Below are 19,534 nucleotides of genomic sequence, written 5' to 3'. Positions count from 1 at the left end.
AAGTCTTATTTTTTATTGTACCTACAGGTAAGCCAATAATAAGGCTTAACTAAAGGTACTGTGAATATCTCCCAAACTTGCTTACTGTGCCAGACCTTCAGAGCCTGTCCTGAAAATGGTGGCTCCCCCGTGCATGCGTGGGGGTGATGTTATTGAGGCTCCGGCCACTCACAGCGTCGGAGCCCGCAAACCCAGAAGAAACACTGGGGAAGAGGTCAGCTGTCTCAGCGGTTTGCGTGTGCCGCTGGAGGGCTTCGTTCTAAGGTAAGTATTTCATAATGCGCTAGTATGCGATGCATATTAGCCCATTATGCCTTAATCTTACAGGTTTTTTATTTTTTCCCCCAGGGTTTACAACCACTTGAAAGCGATTGTAAAGCTTCATTTTTTTTTTTTTTTATTAAAAACATGTTAGCTTACCTATTTTGTGCAATGGTTTTGCACAGAGCAGCCCAAACCCTCTTCTTCTCTGGCCTCCCGCTAGTGCTCCTGGTCCCTTCCTCCTGCCAAGTGCCCCCATAGCAAGATGCTCCCTTGTCACTGGCTGGGATTGGCCATCTATTGTCACTGGCTGGGATTGGCCATCTAAACCAACGAGGAGGAAGAGAGCTGAGATAGACTCTACTCTCGTGCAAATCTCTGGATCCAAATCAGGCATGTAATTTGGTTGCGGGGGAGCTACAAGCAGTGCATTCTTACCCTACTTCACAGCCAGAAATGCTTGTATCATGCTTTAATCCTGCTTCAATTTTAACCAGCCCAAAAAGAAAAGAACACCGTAAAAAAAATTCAGACCACTTACCTGCACTTGATCTTTTTGATCACTATCGGCTTCTGAACTGTCAGGGAAGCGCAAGTCTGTCAAATTTTGCTCCTCGCTGTTGCCATAGCCGGTATACACAACAATGCACGTTTCCCTTTTTGCATCAATAGAAGAGATCGTAGCTGGGTAAAGATTGCCATCTTCTGACCAAATGGCATTGCACGAGTCTCCAACTCTCCACTTAAAAGAAAAGGATATACAAGAACTGAGCCCATAAAGGAACCAATACACACTTGCAATGTAAAACTAATAATTTTATTAATGAAGCAATAATAATGGGACCGTACAACCATACAGGTTATGGTAAGGGACTAAAGTAATCAGAAAGCCCTCATTCAAAAATTAGTGAGCAGCACAGGAAAAAAAAAAAAAAAAAAAAGTGAATACACATTTTAATTAATTTTAATGCAAAAAAAAAAAAAAATTTAAAAAAAAATACAGAACCCAATTTTTTGGTAAAATATAAAAGATGTTATGCCAGATACCTAGCATGTCACTCTTTAAAATTGTGCACGTTCCATAGGCGACGCTTTTAAAAAGGTGTACAGGTTACTTGTTTAGCGTTAGAGGCGGTCTAGTGCAAGAATTACTGCTCTCGCTCAAACGTTCACGGTGACACCTCACTGTGTGGTGTGAACACTGTTTACATATGCATGTGTGACATTTGTATACACACTTCTGCACACAAGCACAGAGGGAAGGGGGTGCTTTTAAAAAAAATGTTTTTTTTATTTTTAAACCATCCCTTTCATTTTTTTATCACTTTTATTCCTATTACAAGGAGTGTAAAGTGTAAACATCACTTGTAAGAGAAATAAGGGATGACAGGTCCTCTTTATGACCCCAAATCTCTTATTAAAGTTTAAAAGCAAAAGAAAAAAATATGTGATTTTGTTTACTTCTGCCCTATACCAAAAGTGACATCATAACGTACTTCAGGTCGCCCAAGACCATACAAGCGATGTGGTCTCTGGTACCTCTATAACCAGTCACGCAACCTGTCTGACTGTTTCTCTGGCACGTTGGTAAAAACGGTAAGCCTGGGAAACCGAATGACCACCGACCCCTCCCTCTGCTTCTAAAAGTGATCCAGCGGCTAGTTAGCCGCTCTGACTACTTCCATGAGAAAGCCAGCCACCGGCTAAAAATAAAAAATACAGGAGGTTATAGCTTTAGCCATAACCCTGGTAAACCACTTGCAAACCGCAATGTATATATATATATATATATATATATATATATACATAATGGAGTCGGTAAGTGTTTAAACTATTTTAAAAACACAAAGTACAGAGACAGTACATAAAATTGGAATTCATCACAGGATTTGGACAGTCGTACATATACATAGATAATGGACTTCAACAATCTTATTATTGTGACAAATGCAGTCCAGTAGAGACCCATGCATACTAATGCCCACTTAAGGCGGCTCTACTGTGCTGCACACCGATTCAGTTATAGAGCTTTGATTATTTCTTTAGTTCCTTCTCACCATAACTTGTATGGATTACACTGTCTTGTTGGGTCCCAAGCCCTACTCTATGGTTTGTATGCATTTTGGAATAAATGGCTCTATATTAGGATATATTTGCACCAGCAGTTCCTGATGTGCATCTGGCCAATGGAGCGTAAAGCAATCATTTGCATGGCTCTGCCCAATGTTCTGTAATGAACTATTTTTGGGAAATGTGATGTTATGCCATTAGCAATAAAAGGTCTACAATATTTTCTTGCAAGAACCTTCTGCCTTTCACCTTTAAAAGTGTTTTTAAGGGTTAAAAAGATGTATTTATGATCAGATGCTTTATGACTAAATAATTATCACAATACCTATATATTGCATTTTGGATATAGATTGAAATCAACAGTGAAGCAAAAACTCATGCTGAACTGTTTTATGTTATAGGTCATATTTCTACCTATTGTACTATATTGCTTCTATGTATGCTGTACACATCTTTATTGCAAAAGCATGCTCTGCATGTAGTATGCTTACTCTGTATATTTACAACATGTAATGAAACATGGCAGCTGAAAACCTTGTTTTAAAGGCGGCTCTTCTGTGCTTCATTACATTAGGAAACGCAAAATATAAAAAGGCTACAATTTTGAATACTAAAGATTATACAGGAGAATAAAATATCTTTGCAGTACCTTTTTCAGGGGAAGTGCATTGTTCTTCTTCCTGCCTTTATTCTTCTTGTTATTTTTTCTTTTTGGATTGGGATTCTTCTCTGGTGATGGAGGTCCCACGTTACAGTCTCCATTCTTCAGAGCTTTCTAAAAGTAAAACTTTTTCTCAGATTCATGCCTTGTAACATTACACTTGGACAAAATCTGACAATTGGTTTTCAATGCAGAGGTCTTTACTATTTCCACTGAGACCATTATATACTAAAAGTTTTTTTAAACATTTTCCTTCAGTGCTAAAATAATTGGTATAAAATATATTTTAGGCAGGTAAAAGAAAAATATAACATGGGAAGCCAACAGGTAGAATTCCCCAGCAAGTTCGTTGCTCTATAAAGTCCTTTGCAGAAAGTAAATTTGAACGAGTCACAGGACAGACACGTGTGTCTAAGACAGACATTATAACTGGTGGAGTACCATAGCTTGTAGGAAAGAATAAACATAGATAAAGGCATTTGTATTAGAAAGTCTAGTATGCTTTTCAAGCAGAAAGAAATGAATGTGCCTTGTAATGTTGACATCACATAGCACAGCACAGAACTAAATAAGGGCTCTTTCACACGGCGATCCGATCAGATCCGCCTGTCAGTTTTTTAGGCAGATCTGATCGGATCCTCCATGCAGCTCTATGGGTCAGCGGATGTCAACGGAGACACCTCCGCTGACACCCACTGCCATCCGTATCCGATCCTGTCCGTGAAATCTGGAACGGATGGAAACCCTATTTTTCCATCCATTCAGGGATCGGATGAGAGCGGACAGGCGGTCTGCTCTCATCCGATCCCCCATAGAGAGCAGCGGGGGCTGAAACACCTCCCTCTACGCTCTGCAAGCGGAGACGGAGCTGTCATCCGCCGGCTCAGCGGGGATCGGCAGATCGCTCCCCGCTGAGCAGCACGGATCCGCCTACGGAGGCGGACCGTGTGAAAGAGCCCTAATACAGCAATAGATGTGCAAGTTTTCTAAAAGATTTGTAAACACTGCTTACAAAAAAAAAAAAAGAAAAAATGTGATAAATCCATTTTTCTAAGAGCCATAATGAACAACTTGATTAAAGAGGTTGTAAACCTCTGAATTGTTTTTTTTTTTTTAAACGAACACCTGAAAGACAAACACATAATGTTTACCTTAGAACAAAGCCCCGAAGTGATGACCGCTCACCTCTCTCATGGGTGACATGTTGTGTTGCCCTTCTTCCGGGTTTGTGGCATCCGGCCATCTGATTGGCTGGAGCAGCGATGACGTCACTCTCGCACATGTGCTCGGGAGCGGACGGTCATGGCACAGGGCTCTGAAGGAACGGCACAAGCGGCCATTCCTTCAGAGCGCATTCACCAGTGATGTCACTGGCTGCATGCAAAGTAAATATCTCCTAAACGGTGCATGTTAGGTATTAGATATTAGGAGATATTTACAGTACCTATAGGTGATCCTATATTAAGGCTTACCTATAGGTACAAGTTGCAGAGGAGGGTTTACTTCCTCTTTAAAGGACTCCTGAGAAACACTTCATTGCAGCAGCGAGTGGGTTTATACTAAACAGATCAAGACTTCCAAAATGTTCCAGCTATATGGGGAGCAAAGCGCTATTTGGTCGGTGTTAATCAGATGTGTCAGCAGCCAATTAGGGCCAATGTGAAGCCATCCACAATATACAATATAAATAGGATACATAAAAAAAGTAGATATTAGAAACTACCATACTACAAAGCTATTAAAATAGAACTCTAGGTGAGCACTTTAAAAGTAAAAAGACTGTTGCTGAAATCAGACAACAGAATTTGCTGGTTTCTCTACAGGGTTCAGAGGTTAAATGCCTCCTCTTGCTGCGCAATATTGGGATAGGTGGCCAGTTATGATGAATTTAACAATCAGGGCAGAGGCCACAAAGCTTATAAATGCTATACTGAATGTGCTATTTTGTGTGTAGAAAGTGTGTGTAAAGCCTGATTGGAGGAGTATAAAGTAATTACTCTGTGCTTACCATTTAATTAAAAAAAAAAAAGTGTAAAGCCAACATTTCATATTCCTGATATGTGCCTGCTGTACGGTGTAACTGTATGAAAGTCTCCTGTTCTATCTATATTGCTTTGTGTAAAATCCCTGGTGTTCCAGCCAGTCGCTCTGCTTTCCTATTTTGTAAAAACTGACCTCACTAACCATGAGAGCACAGTGTGGTCAGTGATCTAGCTGTGCTGGGAACTCAGTCTGCTCTCCAATTATCAGATTTGTCCTGACACCATTAAATGGTTTGTTCATGTAGACCTATACATTACTATTAGGGTGGCTAAAGAAGATTGGACAGAGCCCTAATCAGACTGTAAAATGTGTATGACCAAATTTAGTAGGATGTAAGCTGTGTATAAGGAATACCAACAATCAGAACAGTACAAACCTTAAATGAAGAGACTGCTTTGTCATAGGCTTTTATCAAAGCAGTATCATCCCAGATGTCAGAATCATCACTCTGAAATAAAGAAAAACAAATCTATAAGAAACAAAAAAAATAAAAAATAAATAAACAAACACAGATCATTGGATACTTTTGCTATACAACACACAGATCAGAATACAACAACACGCTGGTCAGTGTACAATTCCTGCATCTGCTGAGATTAATGAACTCTTGCATACTAAGTCCCGGTTCACACTTGTGCGATGCGGGAAGGCTGCGAATTCGCAGCCTGTTCCCGCATTGCACCCGCACATCTGGCAGTTCACACTGCCATATGCGATACGCAGGGAGTGTCAAATGAAATGTTAATGACACCCCCAGTTTGATCGCATATCGCAGTGCGATCTGACAGTTCGCACAGGATCGGATCGCACAAGTGTGAACCACTGTGCGATCCGATCCTGATGCGGCTGGAAAAAGGGGTCCTGTGCGTCTTTTGTGCGGGTGCAGTGCGAATTTCAGCCATACAAAGTGTATGGCTGAATTCGCATCCGCACCTCCGATCGCATGTAATGAAGGGGCAGTGCGCTCCGAATTACATGCGATCGCCGCACTCGCAAAAGTGTAAACCGGACCTAACTGGAGTGACATCTTGGCCTGGCCAATAAGCCTCGGTTTCCACTAGTGCGGCTACAAAGTCGTGCTACTTCTAGCACGACTTCGTAGCAAAAGTAAACCACGGCTTCAGTTAGACTTGTCCCTCATATATAGAGGGAAGTCGCGCTCAAAAGTAGTACACGATTTACTTTTGAGGTCGCGGGAACTGAAGCTGCGGCAGTGGAAACGGGCCCCATTGAAAACAATGGGTTTTGACTTGCTGTGCGACTTGACATGTGTCAAGTCGCACTAGTGGAAACCGAGCCTAAAACATGGTCAAACACTGGAAGCCATGGGCAAAAGTCAGCAGCCAGCGAGGAGCTGCTTCGCTGAAGTGGAGGCAAGTATAGTTCCACTGTAATCTGCAATGATTTCACAGCTCAAAATCTTTGTAGATCTGAAAGTGCAAAGACAAATGAACTACGGTACTAGTGGCCTGCCCAAAGCATGCTCCCAACTGATATCAAATCCTGAAATTATAGGTACTGCCCTGCTGGAATCTAAACAATGATCAGACAGTTTAGAGAATATGGACTTCTAAAAGATTACTGCCACAGCACCTATGCAGTATACATTTCTTAAAGCGGAACTAAACTCTCCCATCCTTATCAGCCAAGGAAGCTGTCATCTTAGCTTTTGTTAAATCTGCAACTGTCATCATACTGTACATGGGATCAGTTATAACACCGGCCGTTTGACAGTTTGGTTAGGACCACAAGCAAACGTGACAGTTGGCAAATCTAGCATTCCAGGAATGTAACTATTTTTTTTTTTTTAAACATTAACTTGATGGGTCTAGTTCCACTTTAAAGTGGAACGTTAATCAGAAAATGAAGTCCTGCTAGATTATGTCAGGCTGGCCCCTTTTGAGGGTATAGCTATGTAAAACATAGAAAAGTGGCGGCAGAAAAAGATTAAAGCGGAGTTCCAGCCATTTCACTCACCTGTCCAACGGTCCAGCGATGCGGCCGCCCGAAGCCTCGATGCTCTCCCTCGGCATCACTGCTGTGGGAACCCGGCTGTGAGTTTGCGGCTTCACAGCCGGGTACGCACTGCGCATGCGCGAGTTGCGCTACGCGCCGTGATTGGCCGGCAATCTTCTGGGACCTTTGACATGTCCCAGAAGATTGCAGGTTGGGAGGGGGAGAGGAGAACTTCCGCTCAGGGCGCCGCTCCGAGCGGAAGTGGGAACGGGTACCTGTCAAAACTAGGTACCCGCTCCCCCCCCCCCCCCCCAAAAAAATGACATGCCAAATGTGGCATGTCAGGGGGTTAGGACCACCTAAAGCGGAAGTTCCACTTTTGGGTGGAACTCCGCTTTAAGTAGTATAGATCTACGTTTGTCCCAGGCAGGTTTAAAGCCAACAACATTAAAATGTAACTTTTTTTGAAAAAAAAAAAAAAAAAAACCCATCCCCTCTGGGTGATCTATGTACATTGCAAGGAGTAGAACAACCTTTGTTGCAGATTAATTTTTTTGTTATTGTGAAGAAAATCAGTTTTCGCTGTGCCGAGTGGGTCTAATGGGAGTGGTTTTATAATTATTCAGCTATGGCAGCTGCAGAGCACTATCGAGAAAATCTGCTGGGCCTGCATCCCTTCAGACGTGTTCCTATTGGGAGTATCTCAATAAAAATGACATTTTTGTCAATTTTACAGTAATCAGTGCTATACATATGCACTGTTACTGTAAAATTACACTGGCAGTGAAGGGGTTAACTTTTTTTGAAAGGGAGGGGCTATGTGTGTCCCTAGGGGCGTGCTTTCTACTGTGATTGGCTGTGGCTTCAGATGTATGAAGAGTGATCAACGGTTCTACATAGTAGAACCTTATGATCATCCTTCATACACAGGGGAGAATGACAGGCAGCTTGTTTACACAAGCCGCCTGACTTTCTCCCTCGCCCTACGTCACCTTGCCTGTGAGTGGCTGACTGCCGACGTAGCTCGGCGTTAGGCAGTCGGCAAGTGGTTAATTCTCTCTCTCTCTCTCTCTCTCTCTCTCTCCCCTTGTTGGGATCTGGGGTCCAGGCAAATTGTTTTTTAGATAGAAATTCTTTTCTCCTGGATTTTTCCTGTGAGAGCTACAAATGAACCGCCGGCCTGGGCTGGATAATCTAGATCCAGTGGCCACCCCAGGATGGACAGCGAGTGCGCGCAGACCTCAGCTCCAAGCTAGGTGAGCCATAACATAGCCCCACTGGACGGGGCTGGCCTGCGAGTTAAACTCCTCGCGAGGTCACATAGGACTGGGTCTTGGCGCCAGGAGGACACTAGGAAGAAAAAAAAAGTCTGCTATGCCTATGGGCAGTCCCAGGGGATATAGTCCCTCTCTGGTATAGGTACTCCGGTTTTGTTACAAGCAGTGTCAGAAGAATACAACTCCAGAGGGGTGGTGTTGTGTCCATTAATGAACATCAGAGAAATGGATTTAAAAAAAAAACAAAAAAACACCATTTTCTTTCGTTCATCGACAGACAGCTCCTAATATTTTTAACCATTGGGACGTTTCAAAGCAGTGTTAAACATGAGGGGTGGGAACAGCAAAAAAATTCCCAAAGCTAAACAGTAGCCAACAAGAGCTCAACAAAAACAACTGGAGCCTGAAAAAAAAAAAAAAAACATACCCCCAAAGAGGACCAGGTCCTCTAAACCTTGCAGCCAAAAGAAGCATCCGCAGATGCCAACACATCCACTTTGTAAAAGTTTGTGAAAGTGTGCACCGATGACCAGCTGGCCGCCTTGCAAACCCGCATCACTGATGCCTGATGACAGAAGGCCCAGGAGGCACAAAGCGCTCTAGTAGAGTGCGCCCTTAACAGGGAAAGAAGGAACCCGACCCTTGATGGAATAGGCCTGAATCACTGTCTGATCCATCTGTAAATGGTCGCAGTGGAAGCGGACAACCCTTTACAAGGCCCATCCGCGAAGACCAAATAGTGAGTCTGACTTCATGAAAGACTTCGTAGCTGCCAGGTAAACCCTAATTTCCCACACTACATCCAAGGCATGCAAGGCAATTCCTTTGGATGTTTAGACCTTTTACACAGAGAAGGCAACACAAGGTCTTCATTTAAATGAAAATCAGAGACAACCTTTGGAAGGAACGAAGGACAGGGGCGAAGAACCACCTTATCTCTGCGAATCATCAGGTAAGGTGAACGACAGGATAATGCCGCCAGTTCCGGCAGCCTGCGAACAGAAGTGATGGCACCAAAAAGGCCACCTTCTGGGACAGCATAAACAGGGGAATCTCCCAAAGGTTCTCAAAGGGAGGCTTCTGGAGGGCCGAAAGCACCAAATTGAGGTCCCAAGGCAGCAAAAGAGACTGCACTGGAGGAACCAAAATGTCGGACACCATGAAGAAAGGTACGCACCAGGGAGTGTGTGGCCAAAGGTCGTTGGAAGGTACTCAAGGCCAATTTCTGTTCAACCCCCAGTTGAAGGAAGGTCAAGATTTGAGCCACCGAGAAGGAGCGGGGATGAACCTCAAAAACACTCACACCACGCAATGCAAGTCTTCCACATACGATGGTTAAATCTTCCTAGACGATTTCATAGCTTTTAACAGTGTAGGAATCATTTACACAGATAAACCTCTATCCTTCAGCACCTGGCGTTCAACAGCCAAGCCGTCAAAGCCAGCAACTGTAAAAGCAGGATGGAAGATCAGTCCTTGGGACAGCAGATGCTCCCTGAGAGGAAGCTTCCAAGGAACGTCAGCAACCGGTCGCACCAGATCAGCATACCAAGCCCAGTGAGGCCAGTCCAGAGCCACTAAGATGACCAGAATCCCTTCTGCCTCAATCCTGCGTAGAAGTCTTGGCAGAAGCTTGCGAAGAGAGAATGCGTAAATCAGACGATACTGACCCCACGGGGCCACTAGCGAATCTGTGGCATACGCCACAGGATCCGGTGACCGAGCCCCAAACCACTGCACCTTTCTGTTGAGCCGAGAGGCCAACAGATCCACCTCGGGGGCACCTCAACGGAGACACAACTGATGAAACATTTCTGGATGAAGGGACCACTCCCCTTGGTCCAACACCTGCCAACAGATAATCCGCCTGACACTTTTCCACCCCGGGAATGTGCACGGCGGATAGGGCTGGAACAAACCAGCACGTCTGTGGTGTCTGCCAGATGATCAAGCCACAAACCTCTGCACCTTTATGTTGAGCCGAGACGCCAACAGATCCACCTCGGGGATGCCCCACCGGAGACACAACTGATGAAATACCTCCGGATGAAGGAATCACTCCCCTTGGTCCAACTCCTGCCAACTGAGGTAATCCACCTGCCAGTTTTCTACCCCAGGAATATGTACAGTGGAGAGGGCTGGAATGACCCCTTCTGCTCACCTTAGAATGCCGTCTACCCTAAGAGCCACCAGTACACTTTTTGTGCCCCTTGGTGATTGACATAAGCACTGAACATTCCTGAAGACGATCCGCACATTGGTCCAGGCACAATCTTATCGCTCAAGAGTTCCAAGACATTGATCTGCAGTCTGGACTCTTCCAGCGTCCAGATCCCCTGAGCAGAATTCTAACCGAGGACGCCTCCCTCAGCCGGACAGGCTGGCCTCCATGGTGACCACTGTCCAATACAAGGGGAGGGAGGATTTGCCCAGCCGAAGTACCCAAGATCGAAGCCACCATATCAGGGACTCCTTAGTTCCCCAGCTCACCCAGACATGATAGTCCAGACACTACGGAGTCTTATTCCATTTGGCCAGAATCTCTCTTTGCAGGGACCTCGTATGGAACTGTGCAAACGGAACTGCCTTGAAGATGGACATTATTAGGTCCAGCACTTGCATGCAAGTACGGAGGGATAATCATCTGCTGGACAGCAGAAGACGAATTGCAGCCTGTAATTTCTGGAGTTTTTCCAGAGGAGGGAGCACTCTGGCTAAGGCAGAGTCAGACCCAGATAGTCCAGTTTTGTGGACAGAACCAGAGCAAACTTCTGAAAATTCAGAATCCAGCCCACCTACTGCAGAGTTCGTATTGTGATCTCCAGGTTTTCCACCAGAGCAGTAGGAGACTTCGCTCACAGAAGGAGATCGTCCAAGTAGCCCAGCACTGCGATCCCCCGTTGGCGTAACAAAGCTAGCACCGGGGCTAACACTTTTGTGAAGACCTGAGGAGCGGAGGCAAGACCAAAGGGTAACGCCACAAACTGATAATGCTCCTCCCCCACAGCAAAGCAGAGAAAGCACTGGTGACTGGCACATACTGGAATGTAAAGGTAGGCATCCTTGATGTCGATAGAAGCTAGGAAATCCCCTTGACGCAGGGATACCACCGTGCGAATGGACTCCATTCTGAACTTCTGCACCCGTACAAAGCAGTTCAGCGCCTTGAGGTCCAGGATTAGATGCACTTTGCCTTCTTTCCTGGACGCGTGGTTGCAGACCCTGCAAGGTGTCCGACGGCCCAATCAGATTCAGGATCTGATGAGACAAGATGATGCAGGGGAAGATGGGTGGTGCTTTTTGCTAGCCCATCACCCGTCAGCCACCTCCACCCTGGACACCAGGACCGCTGTCAGTGCATCGATGGATGGTTGGAACTAAGAGGGCCCCGCAGCCTCAGAGGGGGGGGGTTTGGGGATCAGGTGGGGAGATGTGCTCAAAAGACTGAAACCGGTGTAAAGCACTGCAAAAGGGACTCCCCCCACCACATTGGCAGCACCACCCAGTCACAGAGCACCAAGCGATACTCAGCAGAGAGGGAGAGAACACCACCAGACTCACCACCCAGCAGAAACAGGAACCTGCAGCCACCTAATCTGCACTGCATGTGTGGCGATCAGGAAGTAAAAGGATTCAGCATCATGGGAGGAGGAGGGGCTCCCACTGCCAAAAGCGCCGCTGACAGGGCTCAACTGTCATGGCCGCCGCCATTTCCAATGGTAAACCATCGCAAAATGGCTGCCAGACTACAGAAACATGGAGGCCATGCATGAGTCCCCACCAAGTACAACCCCCCCCCCCCCCAAATCGCTGATCGTGCGGTCGCCAGCAGCGCAATGCCCCCCCAAGTCCTCGACGCCAGTATAGCTCCCTGCCCCAACCCCAGGAGGTGCACCAGACCACCATAACAGCCCCAGCATAAGTGGAGGGTGAGGGGGGGGTAAAATAGGGAGCAGATGAAAGGGGGGTGCCTGACGGGAAGGAGGGGAATCTGTGGGATCCGACCGTCCCAAGGAGGAGCCCACGCCCGACCGTCCAAGGGGGGGGGGGGGGGGGGACACAGCTACTTACATGAACTATGCGGGCACCGCTCCATACAGAACCCCTCTCCATCGAAATGAGGGGGGCTGTCCGCCAGGAGGAAGGCGCCTAAGACCCAGTCAGACGTATTCTCGCAGGCCAGCCCCCAGCCAATGGGGCTATGTTGTGGCTGACCTAGCACAGAGCTGAGGTCTGCGCGTGCTCGCTGGCCAGACTGGGGTGGCCACTGAATCTAGATTATCCAGCCCGGCGCCCAGTCCGGCGGGTGATCATAGATCTCACAGTAAAAATCCAGGAGAAAAAAAAATTTCTACCTAAAGAACAATTTGCCAGGACCATAGATCCCAGCAAGCAACTAGGTCCTTACTACTGACTAGGCAGAAAGAAAACTGAACATCTATAGCAGAGAGAGGGAGCATATGCCTTGGGACTGCCCATAGGCGTAGCCAGACTTTTTTTTCTGCCTAGTGTCCCACTTCTGTAGGGGGCAGTATAACCCCATGATTAAGAATATCAGGAGCTGTGCCAGTCAATGAACGAAAGACAAAGATATATTACACATCTTCTTTATGAATTGTTATTCACTGGAAATTAGCGGCAATCTATTTTGCCTTTCTTATATGGTGGTGACACTTTAAAATTTGTAGCTGCTTTCTCTTATTTATTTATACACCACATCACTTCAATGGTAGCGCATTGGCCCTTTGTTTTTGGAAGGGGGGGGGGGGGGAAGAGGAGGGAGAGATCAAACAGCCAGATTACCTTCCTCCGCAGCGGCAGCACAGCACATGAAGGGAGGAGGTGGGTGGAGCCATTCTGCAATAGGCGCAGGGGAGGACGAGGAGGATCCTCCTCCACAGTGCATGCTGGGTCGTCTCCTCAGGACGTCACTGGTTGCTAGATGCCAGTCAGCTGGCAATCCTAGCAACCAGTGTAGCTCACACTAAAGCTGCCGGCGCAGGAACAAAGCGGCGCAGTCAGCGGAGATACCCGCCTGACAGAAGTGAAGGGCTCACTTCTTACAGCTATTAGCGGTAGGGCTGAACGATAGTCGATGTGATATCGACTATCGTTCTGCAGGCACGGGCGATATTCATATCGCCGAAGCCACGATATTTCAGGCATTAGGCAGGGCGGGGAGAAGTCCGGACTCGGGAGGGGGGGGGGGTGGGGGGAGGAGGAGGATTCCCAGTGATTGCATCCGTCCCACACGTCCCTCCCAGCTCTGCCTCTAGTATCCAGCGACCATTACTCCGCCCATTGTCTCTCCTGGCTGCATCGGGGGCGGGATCAGACTGTAATGTTTTTCAATGGAGAGACAATGGGCGGAGCAGGGCGGAGTAATGGTCGGCTGTTGACTAAGAGGGAGAGCTGGAGTACGGGGCGGATTGTATGGCAGCAGGAGAGGGGGGGGGAAGAGACGTCCGGAGCAATGCCGGAGGAGCACCGCGGGACAAAGGCAGGCTGCTACAGACACTCTGGCTCCGACACAAGGCTCGGGCGGGAGAACTACGAGTGTGTGTGAGCTCTGCTAACTGATCCTGATCTGGAGAAATATCGCGATATATATCGTTAAAAACGAAATATCGCAATATACTTTTTTCCCCAATATCGTGCAGCCCTAATTAGCGGCCATCAATTTTCGGCATCTTTAACTCGTTTTCGGCCAAAAGGGAATAGGCCCATTTTCGGCCAAAAATTTTGGTTGCCGAAATTTCGGGTGCACGACTAGTCATTTTTAATAACGTTCAATTACAATATGACTTGTGTCACAATTGTATAAGCTATGTTTTTTCTGTATTCTTATATTTTTTCCCTATAAGAGGGGAGTTACCCTTTAAAAATAAGTGCCAATACTGTTTAAAATCCAGTAATACGCTGTCTCACCCTGCTCTGCACATGCTCTTTATTTTTAGGCACTGCTGAATTTGTAGAGGCTGATCTGCTGACAGCCTTAACCACTTAAGCCCCGGAAGATTTTACCCCCTTCCTGACCAGGGCCTATTTTGCGATTCGGTACTGCGTGACTTTAACGGACAATTGCGCGGTCGTGCGACGCTGTACCTAAACTAATTTGATGTCCTTTTTTCCCCCACAAACAGAGCTTTCTTTTGGTGGTATTTGATCACCTGTGCGACTTTTTTGCGTTTTTTTGATCATGCGCTATAAACAAAAAGAAAGACAATTTTGCAAAAACAACAATATTTTTCTAATTTTTTTTTATATGAAATTCCAAAAAAAAAAAAAAAAAAAAAAAAAAAAAAAAAAAAAAAAAAAAAAGTAAAAATCAAAATTTAACATTTTTGGCCAAATTGTTTTCTGCTACATATGTTTGGTAAAAAAAAAAAAAAAAAAAGTTATCTAGGTGTCCTGTTCAAACCACAACACTAGTATGGCGAAGATTTTTTTTTTTCTGCGCAGGAATCTGCAACGTGTTTAAAGCTCACATGAAAACTGATGTAAAACTCGAGTCTCTGCAAATGAAATCTGCAAATCAATTGATGAGGCCTAAATGTAAACATTAGATCAACTTTTTTCACATGGTTACGATACATTTATAAGAACCAATAAACAGTCCTTTCACTTTTGTGTATGTGTATTAACCACTTCCGGACCGCCCACTGCATATATACTGTGACAGAGTGGCCCCAAATGCGCAAAATCACGTACTGGTACGCGATTTTATGCACAGGTTCTCGGGGGCACACGCGCGCCGCCAGAGCGCAGCTCTTGCTGCGATTAGACACAGTGAGAGCAAATCACCGCGGCCGCTGGCCACCCGCCATCGTGCAGGAGTAGGACAGAACGGCGGTCTGCCTTTGTAAACAAGGCAGATCGCTGTTCTGTTAGAGAGAAAAAGAGAGATCTTGTGTTTCAGCTAGGCTGAAACACAGGTCTCTCTTTCCTTCTAGTACATCCATCCCCCACACAGTTAGAAAGCACTCCCTAGGAGCACATCTAACCCCTTGATCACCCCTTTCCTGACAGTGTCATTTATACAGTAACAGTGCATTTTATTGGCACTGATCACTGTATTGGTGTCACTGGTCCCTAAAAAGTGTCACTTAGTGTCAGGCTTGTCCGTCGCAATGTCGCGGTCCTGCTAAAATCGCTGCCATTACTAGTAAAAACAATAAAAAAAAAATAAAATTTAAATAAAAGTCCATAAATGTATCCCTTAGTTTGAAGACGCAATTACTTTGGCGCAAACCAATCAAAATACGATTATTAGGATTTTTGTTACCAAAAAAATGTAGCAGAAAACATATTGGCCAAAATTACATATTTTTCAAAATTGTGGGTCTTTTTTTGTTTATAGCGTAAAAAATAAAAACCGCAGAGGTGATCAGATACCACCAAAAGAAAGCTCTATGTGTGTGTGTGTGGGGGGGGGGGGGGGGGTTGGGGGGGGAGGGACAGACATCAATTTTACTTGGGTACAGTTTAGCACGACCATGCAATTGTCAGGTAAAGCAACAGTACTGTATCGCAAAAAATGGCCTGGTCTAGGGGGGGGGGGGGTAAAACCTTTTGGAGCTGAAATGGTTAAACATTCCGTTTATTTGTACAATACATGCTCATTTTCTCAGGATCTGTCTCTTTGAAATGCTGCAAGTACAGAAAAGGCCTGTTCTGGTAAAATTCTAATGAGCTCCTAGCAGCCAGTAGTAAGTGGACAACGCTGCCTCTGCTGCACTGTAGTTCCCAGCAGTGTTGTCAGCCTTGGTTTTACCTGCTGGATTACAGAACGCCTTTCCCTTTCCTCATTTCATAAAACATATAGGGAGAGGTTCTGTGGTCCAGAAGGGGAGAAACACCACTGTTTGGGAATTCAGAACAGTGAAGGCAGCACCTCACTGGATTTAGGTAGATCAACTTGGTATATACATCCATCAGCCATAACTTTATGGCTACACACTAGGGATGCACCGAAATGAAAATTTTGGGCCGAAACCGAAAATGCAGGATGCCCTTGGCCGAAAACTGAAACCGAAAATGACTTTCCCCCCCCCCCCCAAAAAAAAAAAAAAAAAATGTAAAATGGATAGAAGAGGGGCATACGCCAAAAACAGGCAGCGACGTACACCTGTCGCTGCCACCCTGTCACAGTATATGTACTGTGATGGGTTGGCAAGAGGTTAATTTAAATTACCAATGGTATTTGTATTATGAAGCATGAGGAGTTAATGTATTGTCACTGCTGGTCACTCATCTATTAGTGACCGACCAGTGGCAGTTAATTAACCCCTTTGTGCTGCATTAGTACAACTAGTATCAGTGTTAATTAACACTGGTTGCACTGATACTGATTGCACTAATGCAGCACATAAGGGTTAATTAACTGCCACTGGTCGGTCACTAATAGATGAGTGACCAGCCGTGACAATACATTAACCCCCTCATGCTGCATAATACTAATATCATTGGTAAGCTGCCTCAGCCCCCCCCCCCCCTGCCTCAGCGTCCCCCTCGGCAGTACACCCTCCCCCCCCCTCGGGTGTCCTTCATTCAAAAGTCCTGCCTCTGGCCAGCGGCCCGCCTCCCGGTGATGTCACTACTACGATTGTGTTGAATGAAGTGACACACCGGGTGGGAGGGCGGGGCGAGCGCCTGCTATAGATAGAACTATGTGATCCTTCCCTGTCAGCTCAGCGGGACTGTGTGTGAATGAGAAGTGACCTTACACCGGGCGGGGGGAGCGGCCGCTAATAACTAGAACTATGTGAGCTTCACTTCCCTGTCAGCGGAGATACATGCCTGACAGTGAAGCTCACATAGTTACAGCTATTAGCGGCCGCTCCCCCCGCCCGGTGTCAGGTCACTTCTCATTCACACACAGTCCCGCTGAGCTGACAGGGAATGATCACATAGTTCTAGTATCTAGTTTGCCCCGCCCACCCGCCTGGTATGTCCATTCATGCACACATCTAGTAGTAGGGACGTCATTGAGGCGGGACTTTTAAAACCTGCCCTGCGCCCTCCTCCTTACTCACGGCGGCCATTATTTTCGGCAATGTTAACCCATTATCGGCCGAAATGGGATAGGCCCATTTTCGGCCAATAATTTCGGTGGCCGAAATTTTGGTGCATCCCTACTACACACCTAATATTGAGTGGGTCCCCCTTTTGCTGCCAAACCAGCCCTGACCTGTCGAGGAATGGCCCCCACTAGACCTCTGAAGTTATTCTGTGGTATCTGGTACCAAGCCATCAGTAGCAGATCTTCTAACCACTTGCCTACTGGGTACATTTACCCCCTTCCTGCCCAGGCCAATTTTAAGCTTTCAGCGCTGTTTCTCTCTGAATGACAATTGCGCGGTCATGCAACACTGTATCCAAAAAAAACCTTTTATCATTTTTTTTGCCACAAAAATAGAGCTTTCTTTTGGTGGCATTTAATCACCACTGGGTTTTTCATTTTTTGCTGATTAAAACGAAGACCAAATATTTTGAAGGGAAAAAAAAAAAAAAAACTTTCATAGTTTGTTATAGAATTCTGCAAACAGATCATTTTACCTTTTCACTGGTGTGCACTAAAAGGCTGCATTGATAGGTGAATGATGAGCACTATTAGAACTGCACATGATGTGATCAGTGCCCTGTGTAGATGTCCCTTTAACACAAGCAGATTATTGGCTCTCTTCGCCCTTCCTCGCGCTGTCAGTGTAAGGAAAGGAATGCCAATAACCAGCTTCTGTTTACCTCCCGTGATCAGCTGTGATTGGACTCCACTGATTACATAGTAAAGAGCCGCTGATTGGCTCATTACCTCAATCTGTGATCAGCAGTGTCCAGAGGACACTGATCACAGGAAGCCGTCATATGACAGCGTCCCAGAACCTTGACGACAGCACTGGAGCCATCATTTGGCTTTAGCGCGGTCAGCACGTGGTTAAGGCATGTAGGTTGCAAGATGGGGCCTCCATGGAACTGACTTGTTTTTCCCAGCACATCCCATTGATGCTCAATTGGATTGAGATCTGGAGAGTTTGGAGGCCAAATCAACACACACCTCAAACTCATTAAGTTCCTCAAACCATTCTTGAGCCATTTTTGCAGTATAGCAGAATGCATTTTTCTTAACACCTCAAACTCATTAAAGAGGATGTAAAACCACAGAAAAAAAAAAAACCTGTAAGACAAAGGCATAATGAGCTAGTATGCATCGCACACTAGCTCATTATGAAATACTTACCTTAGAACAAAGCCCTCCAGTGGCACCTGCAAACCGCTGACATCTTCCCGTCTTTCTTCAGGGTTCGTGGGCTCCTGCACCGAGTGGCCGGAGCGGGGATGACATCACTTCCGCACACATGCGTTTATGGCACGGACTTTGAAGGTCCAGAACAGTAGGTCAGACCTTCAGAAGCCATGCGCTGACAACGTCATCGGCTGCATGTATTCTGAATATCTCCTAAACTGTGTAAGTTTAGGAGATGTTTACAGTACCTACAGGTAAACCTTGTTATAGGCTTACCTTTAGGTGCATTTAAAGAGGAAGTAAACCCTCCTCTGCAACTTGTACCTATAGGTAAGCCTATGATAAGACTTACCTATAGGTACTGTAAACATCTCCTAAACATGCACCGTTTAGGAGATATTTACTTTGCATGCAGCCAGTGACATCACTGGCGCATGCGCTCTGAAGGAACGGCCGTTCCTTCGGAGCCCTGTGCAGTGAACGTCGGCTCCTGCGCGCATGCGCGGGAGTAACGATATCGCGGTTCCAGCCAATCAGATGGCCAGATGCCACAAACCCGGATGTAGGGGACCGAAAATGGCACCCGTGAGAGAGGTGAGCAGTCGGCACTGCAGGGCTTTGTTCTAAGGTAAGCATTTCATAATGAGCTAGTATGCGATGCACACTAGGTCATTATGTGTTGGTCTTTTTTTTTTTTTTTTTTTTTTTTTTTTAATTCTGAGGTTTACAACCTCTTTAAAAAAAAAAAAAATAAGACTTTACTTCCTCTTTAAGTCCCTCAAACCAACCAATCTTTTTTGCAGTGTAGAAGGATGCATTTTACTGCTGACAGAGGCTACTGCCATCAGGGAATACGGGTTCTATGATGGGGGTACTTGGTCAGCATCGACGTTTATGTAGGTGGTATCTGTCAAGTAACATCCACATGAATAGGAGCAGCCAAGGTTTCCCTGCAGAACATTGCCCAAAGCATCACACTGCCGCCACCATCTCGCCTTCTTCCCATACCGCATCCTGGTGACA

The 19,534-nt window shown here is 45.9% G+C and overlaps 1 protein-coding gene across 2 annotated transcripts in view; it reads right to left on the bottom strand.

Annotated features, from left to right (window-relative positions):
* Positions 1 to 19,534, bottom strand: part of LOC309564881 (survival motor neuron protein-like) — a 61,678-nt gene that overhangs the window by 41,317 nt on the left and 827 nt on the right. For both annotated transcript variants that reach the window (XM_082269567.1, XM_082269568.1), the window contains exons 2-4: positions 5,412 to 5,483; positions 2,981 to 3,106; positions 803 to 1,003 (exon numbers count right to left, since the gene is read on the bottom strand). In XM_082269567.1, the coding sequence (XP_082125693.1) occupies positions 803 to 1,003; positions 2,981 to 3,106; positions 5,412 to 5,483 (399 nt within the window). The remainder of the gene's footprint in view (positions 1 to 802; positions 1,004 to 2,980; positions 3,107 to 5,411; positions 5,484 to 19,534) is intronic.

Source organism: Pelophylax lessonae (genome assembly GCF_965119305.1).
Source record: "Pelophylax lessonae genome assembly, chromosome: 1".
Classification (NCBI taxonomy): Eukaryota; Metazoa; Chordata; class Amphibia; order Anura; family Ranidae; genus Pelophylax; species Pelophylax lessonae.
The sequence above is the reverse complement of the archived record's forward strand: the minus strand, read 5'-3'. Positions and strand labels throughout refer to the sequence as shown.